This window comes from Schistocerca nitens, chromosome 6 (assembly GCF_023898315.1).
Source record: "Schistocerca nitens isolate TAMUIC-IGC-003100 chromosome 6, iqSchNite1.1, whole genome shotgun sequence".
NCBI classification, from domain to species: Eukaryota; Metazoa; Arthropoda; class Insecta; order Orthoptera; family Acrididae; genus Schistocerca; species Schistocerca nitens.
In genome coordinates, this window is record NC_064619.1 from 199,382,222 (window position 1) to 199,398,164 (window position 15,943).

At 40.0% G+C, this 15,943-nt stretch overlaps 1 protein-coding gene across 1 annotated transcript in view; it reads right to left on the reverse strand.

The window, feature by feature from the left end:
- The window catches only part of LOC126262233 (multiple epidermal growth factor-like domains protein 8), a 338,254-nt gene that overhangs the window by 222,389 nt on the left and 99,922 nt on the right, over positions 1–15,943 (reverse strand). The window contains exon 9 of the mRNA XM_049958701.1: positions 2,994–3,183. Within this exon, the coding sequence (XP_049814658.1) occupies positions 2,994–3,183 (190 nt within the window). The remainder of the gene's footprint in view (positions 1–2,993; positions 3,184–15,943) is intronic.

Sequence of the window (15,943 nt, forward strand, 5' to 3'; positions counted from 1 at the left end):
GTTGGTGATTTTAATGTGGACAGAGGTGGGGATGGAGCCATCATATAGGAGGAGGCAACGTTGAGAAGGACCACATGAAGTGGACAAGAGAGACGGTGTTGAGATTGTGAAAGAACGAAGATAGGGTGTCCGGGCCCTGGGTTCAGATCATGAAGATATCATCAATGAACCTGAACCAGACTAGGGGTTCCATGCTTCAGGAAGTAAGGAAGGTCTCCTCTAGATGGCACATAAAAAGGTTGGCATAGGAGGGTGAAATACGGGTGTCCATGGCTGTGCCAAGGATTTGTTTATATAACTTCCTTTCAAATGAGGAGTAGTAGTGGGTTAGGATAAAGTTAATAAGGTGAATGAGGTAGTGGATTTGGAATCTCAAGGACATTGGGAAAGATGGCTTTCAATAGCATTAAGATCATGGGCATGAGGGATGCTGTTGTATAGGGAGGTGGTGTCAACAGTGCCCTAAGTCAACAGTGCCCTAAATCTAGACTCCCATGTTCACAAACTCTCCACCAACCCCCCCCCCTCCCCCCTTTTACCTACTGGATTCCTACTTGTCACTGTTGACGCCACCTCCATATCCTAACCTAAAACTACTTCTTATTTGAAGGGAAGGTGTATACACAAATCTGCGGCACAGCCATGGGCACCCGCATGCCACCCTCCTATGCCAACCTTTTTATGGGCCATCTAGAGGAGACCTTCCTAGCCTCCCAAAACATGAAATCCCTATCCTGGTTCAGGTTCATTGATGATATCTTCATGATCTGGCCCCAGGGCCAAGACACCCTATTTTCGTTCCTTCACAACCTCGACATGTTCTCTGTCATCCGCTTCATGTGGTCCTCCTCAACCCAGCACGCCACATTCCTAAATGCTGACCTCCTACTCTCTGATGGCTCCATCCCAGCTCTGTCCACGTTAAACCCACCAACCACCTACAGTACCTACATTTTGACAGCTGCCATCCCTTTCACACCAAAAAATCCCTCCCATACAGCCCAGCCACTTGGAGACAGCATATCTGCAGTGACAAAAGTTCCATTGCTCAGTATGCTGAAGGTCTCACCAAGGCCTTCACAGATAAGCACTATCCTCCAGACCCAGTCCACAAACAAACCTCCCCTGCCATTTCCCCTCACAACCCCACTACTCCCACCACCCCCAAAAACCAGCCAAAAAGAAGTGCCTCCTTTGTCACCCAGTACCACCACAGACTGGAACTGAACCATACCCTCTGCCAGGGCTTTGATTACCTATCATCATGGCCTGATATGAGGGACATCCTACCCAAGATACTCTCCACCCCTCCTACAGTGGGGTTCCATCACCCACCCAACCTCCACAACAACTTAGTCCATTCCTATGCCACTCCCAATCACAACCCCTTGCCACAAGGATCATATCCCTGTGGAAGATACAGGTGCAAAACCTGCCAAATCCACCCCACAGCACATCCTATTCCAGTCTTGTCACAGGTTTATCCCACCCCATCAGAGGCCGGGCCACCTGTGAAAGCAGACATGTCATTTACCAGCTCTGCTGCAATCATTGCACAGTTTTTTATATTGGTGTGACTAACCAGCTGTCCACCAGGATGAACAGCCACTGCCCAACTGTGGCCACAAGCAAAGTAGACCAACCCAAGACACAACATGCAGCTGAATATCGCACACTTGATTTCAAAGGCTGCTGCCCTACCCGAGCTTGTCTTCTACTTTTTTACTGACGCAGAGGTTTTGGTGCCAGTATTTATCTTTGTGCCTGAAAAGCATGTCTGTGTATTGCTACATATAATCGACGGCAGAAGATAGTTGCGGCGGCACCTACCAACATTTTTCAGAACTTCCGTTTGCTTTGCACTCGATTCTAAGGAACAGGTGATTTTTTGGATTACAAAAACCAGAAAAAAGGTGCGGCTTAGATTTGAGTAAATACGGTACTACAAGGGTAATCCTAAAAGTAAGGTCTCCAAATTTTTGTAAGTACAAAGACCTGTTTATTTCTACACTGTTTTACATCAGTTTACAGCTTGAACATTTAGCTATTTTTTGACTTAATCACCATTTCTGTCGATTCACTTCTGTAGATGCTGTGGCAGTTTTTGTATGCCCATGTCATACTAGCTCGCCACCATGCTGTTCAGAAAGTTATGAACCTCTTCTTTCTCCTCGTCATCGGAGCTGAATCGCTGGGACCACGATTAACGCTGACAGGTACTGTGAGACTCTGAAAAAACTCAAACGCGCAATTCAGAACCGGAGAAGAGGAATGTTGAGCAAGGGCATAGACATTTTCCATGACAACGCTCGCCCACACATCGCTCAGCAAACCGTTGCTCTCCTGAAACAGTTTCAGTGAAACACCCACCCACTTTATAGTCCTGACTTGGCGCCCTGTTCCCTAGGTTAAAAGAACATTTGGCCGGAAAGCGATTCAGTTCTGACGATAAGGTGAAAGAAGAGGGTCATAACATTATGAACAGCATGGCGGCGAACTGGTATGACATACAAAAACTGCCACAGCGTCTACAAAAATGCATCGACAGAAATGGTGATTATGTCGAAAAATAGCTAAATGTTCAAGCTGTAAACTGATGTAAGCCATTGTAGAAATAAACAGGTCTATGTAATTATAAAAAACTAGAAGACCTTACTTTTGGGATTATCCTCGTACAACAGAGTCTGAGCCCCTGGGAAGGGGATGTCTAAAATAACATAAAACATTCAACCACAAACAGCCCAAAAAATTAAAACTTTGTTAAATTACCTTAATACAACTTTTCATAGGTGAATAAGTATTTCATGCATATGGTATTGTTAAAATGCATATGGAGATAAAAAGTGTTCACTACATGTTTTGTTGAAAATACCCCCACATATTATTTGTGAAAGGCATACAAACAAATTTAACTCTTTCCCTAGAGGATTACTTCTGAAAAACATAAAAACTATTTTCAGTTATCACACACACACACACACACACACACTTACCTGCCACATACTTGTTCCGCTTCATAAGTTTCACCTTCCCTGCTGGCCAGCATTGGTGGTAAGACATAAGCCAAAAGATCAGCATTCACATTTCCATGATAACCACCAACAATAAGCAATGTATTTCCATTCCTAACATCTGCTGCATGAGCAAAAACACCTTGCTGCTTAGGATAACGGTAGTCTTGGGCTGAAAATAAAGGATATTGTATCAATTCATTATCATCTCAACTAACATACGAATTCTTGAAGAACATTGATAAATAACAGAAAGTAATAAATACTTCACAAAACTGATATACAATGTGGACTTATTGATTTTGCTCAGTGTAGCATTTTCCATTCCAATGACAGATAAAGTTTTGTCTAGACCAGTTTTAAGCTTGATCATTATTTACTGAGTACACCTCATCTGGTCCTTTCATTTGTTTGCTTACAATTACACTTAGCTCATTTTCACAATTCTCAGTATGTCAACAAAATCAAACGGCATCTGAAACTGTTACTTTTAGTTTACACACAGATTCAGCACAGTAATTTTTTATGTGGTAGGGAATTCTTCAGCGTTATAGAGCATATCATATCAGAAAGTGTCTCCATGCAGAGAGAGACAGTAATGAGAATGCAAAGAAGGGATAAAGTTTGATTACACAGTGAAGGCAAGCATCTTCTATGTTGTCAAGCTTTATAGAATGTTGGTGCATATAGCAATGAATAAAGCTGCATTATCATTGACGTAATAGCACATCACAGTCTGGAAGAGAGCAATTATCACAATCCAGCACTATTTGCGGCAACATGTCTGAAGGCAGACTAAACATCACTGGCTGCTGTAATTAATAGCATGGAGAATGCACAGAATGGTTTAAAATAGGCCACTTTCCAACATGACACACACTGTAACATCATGGTATCACTTCTTTATTAGGTTTTGTTAATGAGTACTAAATATAAACTGACATGGCCTTGAATTAAAATCACGTAGTCATTTCACTAAAAAAGTTCAATAAATTATGGAAACCTGAAAGCCGATAATCATAATCTTTCCAAGAGAGCTGAATTTTACCATTATGAAATGTTATTAGGTACTAAAAAGTAAGATATTTGAAATGTAGCTCTCAGGCAACAGTATCAGTAATTGTTATTGCAAAGTGTAATAAATATAATGAATGGCTGATATTGTACTATGAATAATTTCTCAAAGTGACAACAGTAGCACCTCACTCTCGGCTAATGTTATCCTGTATGAAAGTATGCAAATGTTTTCAAAGTGTTTGATCATATAACTGATGTGGAACATGGGTATCAGTCCAGTATTCGCCTTATCGGATGGGGGAAACCACCTAAAACTCACATCCGGGCTGACTGGCATGACAGTCCTCCTCATTAATCTGCCAGCTGGATTTCATTTGGAAATTTCCTTTTCATACTAATGATACTGTTTATACTACACAAATCCTGAAAGTGCCTTGTTAATGCATGTGTCTATCCAGGTGCAGCTCTCACGCTCCGTAATAAATATTATAGCCACTCATTCACTCAATCTTCATGTACGTGGGTCCCATCAAGAAGGAGAACCATAAGGGATGTGGATCAAGTTGAGGTATACATTATCAAAAGACATTTAAAGAAACTTAATTTGCGCACTGTACTAACAATGGCTTGATACTGTTTGTACTTATGCCAGCTAAATTTAACCACGTAAATTAGAACGAAAGTTGTTACTCTGAAAAAATTGCTGCCTCCACAGTTATATTCAATACCTACTGTTTTGTAGCTTAATAGTTACTAAATTACAGAATTTAATTAGCTACATCTGTAAATACAGAAGTCTATTTACAAAGCATAACATCTTGTCGTGCAGCTTTACAATGAGCACTTTACTAGACATATAGCTAACAGAAATTTTCAGTCACTGAACCTACATAATCAAATAATTTGTAAGTGTGTCTAATAAAGTTAAGTTTTTAATTATGTTTACTTCATAAAGTTGTAATGATAACCGAAGAGTGCACTGAACAAGAACTATTCAAATAAATTCTACATTCTCAGAGACCTTTGAGTTACACTTTCTAGAAAAGTACCACAGAATGGTCCATGCAATCAAGTAATAACTCTGTATTGATCGGTTGATACATCAATAAAGTTTAAATTTTGGATGAGACCACATGAGAAAAAACAAGCATCTGTATCTACAGCAGTCATTAGCAGAAAGGTTCTTTCAAATTTCTTTGCCCTCTCTGTACATAATACCTTCAGAATATTTTACACTTGATGAAACAACAGTATCGGAGAAATGATTTTGTGGCTCACTGGTCCTATAGTTCAATTCTTTTATCTTGGCAGTTCGCGCATGTCCACCCAGACGCGGGAGATTGCTGCATTGTCAGTTGCACGCACCAAGAGAAGCAGCGCCATAGTATAGTTCACAAACTTACGTTTAGGGGGAAGCGCGTAGTTTATGAAGTAAAGCCACCACAGCCGCATTAACCCTTTCGCTGCCACAGAGACATGCTCCCCACATTCCGCGCTGTGCGCGATTTTGTCATCACTGCACTGCTCGCCTGTGCAGACACATGGTGTTTCGACTGCTTTGACACACTTTATCATTCGATTTCACAAAAACTATTCGGCCCAATAATTTGATTTTTACACATCTTCTTGACTGATACCTTCCCCCTATAAATGACTTAATTTTGTTTCGATGTTCAACGCAGTTATTGTGCAGCATTAGATGTAGTAAACCATTGCATGAAATTTTGAAGAGTTTGCAGAGGTAAAAGTCCATAGTGTATACTTTCCGTACGGTCAATTTTAGTTGCCATTAGAAATTTCAAAAAATTACATTCAAACAAATAAAATTCATGAAGTAAGACACTTTGATATTGTTTTTAAATAAAGAAAATATTAAGCACCGAACAAGGTTTGAACTCAGAACCTTTCGCTTAGCAGCCAAACACTTTAGCCACTACGCTAACGCAGCTCGTCATTCAATAGACCTTCCGAAGGACTTTAAAATAGCACGCAAAATACCGACAAACACTGTTGGTATGACTATGAATTACTCACGTTTCGTCGAAGTACAATAGGAAAGAAACAATTACCGCTGTTCTTTATTGCGAAAAAGCCGTTAGTGAGAATGATACAAACACCTTTCCTTGCTATCACCTGAATTAGGAGGCTTATTGCTTGTTTGGTTTAATTAATTAATAGAATATGAAGCAATTGGTATAAAAATGCTTTTTCCAAATTTTCTATAAAAGAAAGTCTGCTATCAAGACACTGCTTTTGTTCAATTACTTTATTTATGACTGAATGTTTCTAAAACTGAAGATACGAGGGCAGTTCAATAAGTAATGCAACACATTTTTTTTCTCGGCCAATTTTGGTTGAAAAAACCGGAAATTTCTTGTGGAATATTTTCAAACATTCCCGCTTCGTCCTGTATAGTTTCATTGACTTCCGACAGGTGGCAGCGCTGTACGGAGCTGTTAAAATGGCGTCTGTAACGGATGTGCGTTGCAAACAACGGGCAGTGATCGAGTTTCTTTTGGCGGAAAACCAGGGCATCTCAGATATTCATAGGCGCTTGCAGAATGTCTACGGTGATCTGGCAGTGGACAAAAGCACGGTGAGTCGTTGGGCAAAGCGTGTGTCATCATCGCCGCAAGGTCAAGCAAGACTGTCTGATTTCCCGCGTGCGGGCCGGCCATGCACAGCTGTGACTCCTGCAATGGCGGAGCGTGCGAACACACTCGTTCAAGATGATTGACGGATCACCATCAAACAACTCAGTGCTCAACTTGACATCTCTGTTGGTAGTGCTGTCACAATTGTTCACCAGTTGGGATATTCAAAGGTTTGTTCCCGCTGGGTCCCTCGTTGTCTAACCGAACACCATAAAGAGCAAAGGAGAACCATCTGTGTGGAATTGCTTGCTCGTCATGTGGCTGAGGGTGACAATTTCTTGTCAAAGATTGTTACAGGCGATGAAACATGAGTTCATCACTTCGAACCTGAAACAAAACGGCAATCAATGGAGTGGCGCCACACCCACTCCCCTACCAAGAAAAAGTTTAAAGCCATACCCTCAGCCGGTAAAGTCATGGTTACAGTCTTCTGTTCGATGTCCTTCCCCATGGTCAAGCGATCAACTCTGAAGTGTATTGTGCTACTCTTCAGAAATTGAAGAAACGACTTCAATGTGTTCGTAGGCACAAAAATCAGAACGAACTTCTCCTTCTGCATGACAACGCAAGACCTCACACAAGTCTTCGCACCCGAGAGGAGCTCACAAAACTTCAGTGGACTGTTCTTCCTCATGCACCTTACAGCCCCGATCTCGCACTGTCGGATTTCCATATGTTTGGCCCAATGAAGGACGCAATCCGTGGGGCGCACTACGCGGATGATGAAGAAGTTATTGATGCAGTACGACGTAGGCTCCGACATCGACCAGTGGAATGGTACCGTGCAGGCATACAGGCCCTCATTTCAAGGTGGCGTAAGGCCGTAGCATTGAATGGAGATTACGTTGAAAAATAGTGTTGTGTAGCTAAAAGATTGGGGAATAACCTGGTGTATTTCAATGCTGAATAAAACAACCCCTGTTTCAGAAAAAAAATATGTTGCATTACTTATTGAACTGCCCTCGTACTTGTCCGTGCTCTGCACTGCAGTCAAGCTCTGGCAACGTCGTTCTCTGTTCATTGGCTGACTGTGTTTTGTAACCTCAGATGCGCAGAACGCACCTAAACTCGGCCGCCGTCATAATGACGCGCACTTTAGTGCATGACCTACTATTGACAATGTATCCGTTGTTCCCAGATGACAATTCATCTTATGTTCCTCAAGTCAGATGTTAATGCTTCTTTATCTTCCACAGTTTAAGCACCAAATATACATCAGCATTACTCTATGATCTGTGGCAGAGGTCTGAGGACAACACGAATTGACCTTTGCGTGGGTATATACAAACAGCTCGGCTTGCTAAGCTAGTTTAAGTTTGTACTACTAAATGAGTCTTTATAGCTTTTGATGATGTCCACAGCACTGGAAAATGAAATGTTAGACAGAGCCTTGGACCACAGTCTAATGCCCATAAAACAAAAATCAGCAACGATTCAAAAACAGAAAATATCTGTTCTGCCTTATTTCCTAGGCAGCAACGATTTTTGATCACACACTCTAATACCACTGATTATGAAAAACAGTATATAAAAATTTAATTTGATAGGTAATTTTTAACACTATATAATTCCTTTTCCATTAGACAACTGAGTTTCTTTGGAACTTTAGTGTCATCATGCAGGCTTTTTTTGCAGACTTCTTGTATGATGTGTATTATTGTTTTACATATGTACAATGATGTGAAAGTTAAGTTGCCTAGATTTTTGAAGCAGTTTCTGTTTGTTTCATAAGTCCTCCCCTGTGTACCACCCTGTAATTGTATGTATTACGCCAATTGGCAGTTGCACCATGGGCCCCAAGAAATCAATAATCTTTACTGCAGTATCCAGTCATTCCAGCCAGGTATACATTTCACTATAAGACCAAAGACCAAGAGCAGTAGAGAGCCATACTAAGACTCTACTTACTCCAGCATACTTTGAATAATCATTAAGAAAGTGCGAGAAAGAGGTCATGTGACTCCTCCTGTATCTGTCTGCCAAGAGAATCTTCTGAAGCTTGCTTTCAGCTTTGCTACAGGGCATATGGATTACCGGCATCTGCTGCTGTCTCCTCTCTTGTGAGTTGACTTTATGCCGTCTGTCGCTACCTCAGCTTCCTTCCATTAGTCTGCAGTCTCTTCTCTGCAGTCTGTTCTCTTTATCATCTTTTGAACTTCTGGCCACCCATCCAGTCATCTATGTGACTGGCATATGGCACATTCCTCCTAGAGGATCCTTTGTAACTCATATTTGCAATAATAATCAGATATTTTCATGGATTTTATAAATTTCATTTGCTGAAAATGCATCCCTTCCATGCCCCACACATCCGACTTGAACTGACCCGTAAATCTTACAATAATGCCATTTTTTAAAAGCACGCATTATTTCCTGACAGTCTGAGTTTCCTCACACTGTAGGTACAGTTCAAAGAATCTATAGTATTCTTTGCGCAGAAGCTGTTGGTCTGTACATTTTGATAGCTACTTCATTACGAATATTATAGAGCTGAGTCTCTTACAGGCAGAATTAATATGCTGTTTTTATTTTTGCTCATTATCCACAGTAATACCTGAAAATCTAGTGTGTTCCACATCTTTCAGCTTTGCACTATCCAATGTTAAAGCCATGTATAGAGACTTCAATTTATTTCTGAACACTTTATAAACGGTCTTCTCCAGGTTTATAACCAATTAATTTTTCCTGAACCACTGAGCAGCGATATTTGCAGAAATATATGCTTTCCTGTCCAGTCGTTCCACATTTTGGTCACTGTTCAGCATCATAAGCAACACTATTTTTTTACCCCCTCTCAACACCTGCATCATTTCTAGACATTAAACGGCAACAGTCTATTACCAAACATTACAGCACTCCATATTTGATTATTTGGATTCTGACTGATAAGAGTTCCCTATTGATGCATAGTACTTCCTGTTGCATAGGTATTATTGTATCTGCTCTCCTGCTTGCCCTCGAATGCCATAGTTTTCCAGTTTTTGTGTTATTATTTGATGGGAGATGGTATAAAATACTTTGGAGAGGTACAGAAAAATTGCAGATACAACTTTTTTCATCTTGTAAATATATAATATATTCTGTTAGACTGAGAACTGATTCTAAAAGTTTAGCCTTTCTAAAACTGTGTTGTGATGGTACAAGAATGTTCTTTTGTCCAGATAAACAATTAATCTACTATGCATAAGCATTTCTAGAATATTTGAGAAACCTGGTATCAGTGAAACTGGTATGTAATGGTTGGAGTCATCTTTATCCTCTTTCTTGTACCTAGGCACAACCCTGCCTATCTTCATTTTTTTCTGGAAAAAGTCTATTTGTGAAAGAGCTGGCTGCTATGTCCAGTAATGGTGTGATTATTTCTTTACTTCCTTGCTGTACTATGTGGTCCGATATTTCATCACCGCCAGCTGATTTCATGGCCTTTAGTTTCTGTATAGTTTTTAATTGTTCATCTTTTGTGATCAGTTTCAAGAACATTTTACTGTATGATTTTTTTAATATTTTAGTACTGTTCTTTTTTGGAGTGTTACTTTCCAGTTTCAAGTTCTCTACTCCTCTTATGTTCCCTATTTTACTAACACCTGCAACGACTGTGTTATTATTTTCATTGGCCTGATTTTTGTTTCATCCATCTTTCTCCTTTATTTCAGCATTCAGTTCTGAGGAAATAAACATGCAATAGCTATGGTTTAAATACAGATTTATTATGCAGAACACACTGATCAAAATGCCCTAAGAATTATACTAAATGGCAGAGAAGTCCCACTGTATTCCTTAACAATAACAGGAAGACATAAAAGATAGTTGATGTACGTTTCACAGCAATTAAAAGACAATGGAAGATTGTAGGTGGGTTCATATCCCATCCTGGCTGCTCAAATTTAAATTTTCCCTGGATTCGCTAAATTATATGAAGTAATCAACAGATTTGTTCCATCAACCCCACCAAGCAACCAAAGTTCTGTACACATGATTCTGCTTTTAAAAAATTTCCATTTCACCCATTGAAAGATGTACTTATGTCAGCGTCCCGAGAATCACATCATACAGCTGTTCACCATGGTGGACCCTAAACTGTGACTGATCGACGAAAAAGAATTTCAATATTTCGTATGATGCACTAGAGTCCTGAAAATAGCCGTGATTCCTAAATAGCACTACAGCCTCACAGTTAAATATTTACCCGTGATATGAAGAACATTGTGGGTCTGAGTCCTGCTGGGTCCTCTATATACTTTTTTTATCATAATGACTGTGATAATTATTTTTATTTGATTAATTAAATATTATCACATTGTAATCCACAATCAAATACAAATTCAAAAGTAGGGTCATTGGTGAAGTACAACACTTAGCACTAAAAGCAAGTTTATTATGAACATCGATGTGAAATAGAAGGGAACATTAAATGTTCCAGAACAGACAAATACAAGCACTGACTATTCCAGAACATACAAATATTTCAAACATAAGAAACACAGAGAAAATTCCAGATATGATAATTATTTAATAACATATATTTACTGCTTGTTGGGTTTTGAACTGGCGACCCTCAGCATGACAGCCAGGGACACTTAATAATTACACCAAACTGTATTCAATATAGCTCGCAACATAGCTCCCTCTCGTGGAAAAATAGTGAGTCATTGTTTCAGAAGTTCTCATTACAGTCGATTACAGCACCCAGAATCTAGATCTCATCAATAGTCCTCTGAACGGCAATGCTGGCTGGCAGATTCTCATTTTCTGATCGAGTTGTCACATCGTCTTCATTGCAAATAGCATCGAAGGTAGCTCCTGTTGTCAACGCTTCACTGTTGCTGTCAAAGCTTCACTGTTGTTGAATGGGTCTTAATTTTCCTTGAACAAGCACCCCCATCAATGAGCCCTGTAGCAGGGCTTTGTACACAGAACATGGTCGATGTTTTTGTACTTTTTCCTTGTTGATGAATGGTCAAAATCCTTGAATTTGTATGTGTTGTCTAACAAGCAATGAATGACTTAAGTAACTTTTTCTATAGTCCCATTTTCCCCACAAGCATAAAAATTCGTACTAAGTCTTCTGCAATAGACCTCAAAAGCCAATGCATGCCTTTATAGTGCTCTCAGTCATTCTACTGGGCATCCAGCATCCATATATGAGCCAGTTGTCTTGTGCATACTTTCCTGGTGATGAAGTGTTTCACACAGTGACCCTGAATATTGTCCAGCTGAAATGGGAACAATGAATCCATTGTCATTTCACCCTCACAATCTTGAAGCAGAAAGAGCAGTGTGAAGCCTGTAGTATCTTTGCTGTGTTAAATGTGAATGTCACATCAGGGAAACAATCCTAATCTCATCGTTTGACATCAATGTACATCAAGAGCAACATCAAGAGCATATCTGCCAATGTCTTACTGAAGCTTTCTGTTAGACCATACTTCAGTGTGGCAGGCACTTGTTATCCTGTGGGTGATGTCACAATATAAAATTGTGCTGACGAAAGTTTTTCCACAATCAGAGATCATCTCTGAGAGTTCTTCTTCCTTCAAGATGACATCTTCCACAAGGAAGCTTGACATTTTCAGAGTACTGGTAGTAAGTACAGCTTTGGCGACAGCATAGCAGGTGAGATACTAAGTGCAGACTATTATCATCAATTTCCGTTTGTCAGCTATGGGAACATCCACAACTGATAAACTGCAATTCACTGGTATGGCACTGCAGAATGGGGAAATAGTATCAGATGTCCCACAGACAACTGCAACATGTGCTTTTGTCATTGGTAGTCATTGCAGTGGGTCACTTAGAGCATAATGGATCCATAGAGACCTGGCCAATGATACCTCCATCTGCTTCTGTATAGAGTCTTCCCAAACCCAAGGTGAGCAGATGTTGGAGCATTGTAGGTAGCTGACCAAAGATGAGCTAGGATGATAAGTAGCTATTTCCACTCCATCAGATCATAGTTTCTTTCACACAATGTTCTATCTATTAATCAGAAAGCTCTTTAGATCAGTTCCTCTTCCTTCACAGCTTCCAAGGTTTCAACAATGTTGGGCCTCCCCACCATTTAGCAGCAATGTCATTTAATGCAGCGATGTCGGATTTCATCCACGTCACTGTTCCCCCAAAAGATTCCTTGAAGGGCAGTCAGCACCTTTGCACTTGAATCTGTTTTTGTATACAAATGTGACATCTTACTCAGAAAGCCTCAGTGTCCATCCTGACAGTTGACATGATGGATCCTTCAGGCAACTAAGCCAATGTAGAGAAAATGGTGGTCCTGCAGAGTGGTAAAGGGTTTGCCAAATAAATATGTACAGAACTTACTGATGGACCGAACAATTGCAAGGCACCCTTTTTCAGTTGTGGAATACCTCATCTCGGACTTCGATGAGACCTTTGAAAGCATAAGCTATTACCTTTCAGCTCCTTCCTGACTCTGTACTAGAACTGGACCTATTCCATAACTGCTAATGTCAATGTTAATTTCTGTCTCGGCATGCTGATCATACGATACTAGAATTGGAGATGATGTTAGTGCCTCAGTAAAGACAAAGAAAGATCTTTCTTGTACTTTGTTCCAGGAATATTTGGCATCTCCCTGCAAGGTACATGCTTTGTTGTTATGGATAACAAGTAGTACAAACGCATTTGGAGAAAACTTGGCACATCATGAATGTTCCGAGGAGTTGGGAAATTTATGACTACCCTTATTTTTTCTCGACTGAGGTGGTCTCCATTTCCATTAACTACATGCCCCAAGATTTTTATTTCTTGGGCGACAAAGAGTCACATTTTCAGATTCAAGCTGGGACCTGGAGTCGGAACACACTTTAGCACTGTTGTCTGGAAGCTTAGATGTTCTTCATACGACTGGGAAAAAGAAAAAAAAAAAAAAAAAAAAAGTTTCATTCAAATGGCAAAGACACCGTCTATTTAAGATGTCGAAGCTGACTGACCATCTTAAATCTGAAGGTGGCTGGGGTATTACATAGTATAAATGGCGTAACTTTGTACTCATAAAGGGTGATGATGGCAGTCTTCCAATGGTCAGCCTCATCAACTTCGATTTACCAGTAACCTGTATACATGTCCACAGTTGAGAAATACTTTGCTCCTTTTAGGCAGTTTAGGGTGTCATTCCTTTCAAGCAGTTTAGGGTGTCATCAATGTACAGCATTTTTGTGATTTTGTTCAGTCATTGGTAGTTGACAAAAAAAAAATGTCGAGTGTCATCCTCTTCCTTCACTATGCCCACAGGAGAGGACCAAGGACTCGCCGAAGATTCAACCATTCCATCTTGCCGTATCTTATCCTTCCTGCCAAATTATGAGTCATTCAGCCAGTGACACCCTATACGAGTGCTGACTAATTGATGCATGATCTCCAATGTTGATACAGTGTTTTACTATGGACCATTTGGTCTGTATTTTCTTCACTCTGAATTTGAAAGCATCCAAGAATTGATAAAGAACAGCTAACACTTGACAACACTGTTTCTAGGTGTGGCCAGAGCCTATTGGCAGGTCAATAGTAGCTTCATTCACTGTATTGTCTATAATGGTAGTGGAGCACAATTCTTCATCCATGGGTGGTTGGTTGATTTGGGGGACGTGACCGAAGAACAAGGTCATCGGCCCTATCGGATTAGGGAAGGATGCAGAAGGAAGTCGGCCATGCCCGTTCAAAGGAACCATCCCGTTATTTACCTGAAGCAAGTTAGGGAAGTCACGGAAAATCTAAATCAGGATGTCCCGACATGGTTTGAACTGTCATCCTCCTGAACACAAGTCCAATGTGCTAACCATTGTGTCACCTCTTCTGGTTTTCATCCATGGTACTGAGCTGCCCATCTTGGACTAGTTCCACTGTTCCAACGCACATACCCTTAGTGATGAGTTGTGACTGAAATTTAATGATCGAAAGTTCCACTTAGTCATCCATAACACTTGCAATTGTTGCTGATATGTACATTTATTTTGTGAGTCTGAGTAGCTTTTTGGAGGTGACAACAGCTTCATAGTTTAACTGGGCACCCAGACTGATGACTGGACTTATCTTGTTAATGATGGTGGGATGACATCATCTTCAACAGCAAACAACTGTCCAAAGCAATATTCATTGTGTGTGCTTGTTGGAGTAGCTCTGTCAAACTCGAGCTCTGATCTTCCACAGTATATGACAATGACTACATTCTACTAAAATGGCCCATTCAAAGGACTGTGTTCAGTCACTGACAGCATTAATAATTACTATTGCAATTCATGTTCTAGTCGGACCTTCAGCGCACAATTTCTTTTGTATCATGGAACACTGTCCTATTGAACTGGTGATGATAAGCATTTGACATTACAGAAAAAGAATCCCCTGAATTGACTAGTAGCTGGACAGGTCAGCCATCGATGATGACATTGATGAGATCCCGATCACTGAACGGGCTTTGTGCACCATTCTGAAAATTCCAATATATATTGTAGGTGAAATGTTATCTGTGTTCTTCAATGGTCACACGTTTCTCTATCACAATCGCATGTCCATTTCTAATGTTCCTCTTTAAGATCTACTTTCTACCCTGACTGGGAAACCTCATTAAATGTGAGGCTATTTTCTATGACTGGTTTAGCTGTAACTTTCTACAGTCAAGTGCAAATCTGAAAGTGAGGTTATCAATGAATTCCAATGCTTAGCATTGAAAACACATTTAGTATGAACACCAACATACATACTGAAGAGAACTGAGCTCTTGGATGAAATGTACTGCTGTTAACATAAATGTTGCATATTCCAAAATATACAAACATTTCAAACATAAGAAATTTCTAGAAACTTCCATGAATGATAATTACTAAGGTACTGTCAGTTGTCTGAACCAGTGACCCATAGCCCACAAGCCAGTGACTCTAACCTCTAAGCCTAGCCTAATTGTATGGATTACAGCTTGAGACAATATAATTTTCTCAATTTCCTCAACTATATTAATTTGCTGCTACTTTTCTTCTATTGGTAACTCAGTATTTATTTGAAAATATGTGTATTTTCAAAGAAAGTTGTTATCTACATCTGTAAATACAGAGCCCTTCTTATAATACATCATCACTACTTGTCATGGAGCTTTACAATGACCACAGCTACCTGCCAATGCAATTTAAAATGTGAACATATGAAAAGTACTGATCACTTCTGAGCACTACAGTGATGGTGAATTTGAGAAGGCAGTCTTGTTAGTCAAATATGTTGGTGTGACTCTTCAGAGCAAAACAGATCAGAATA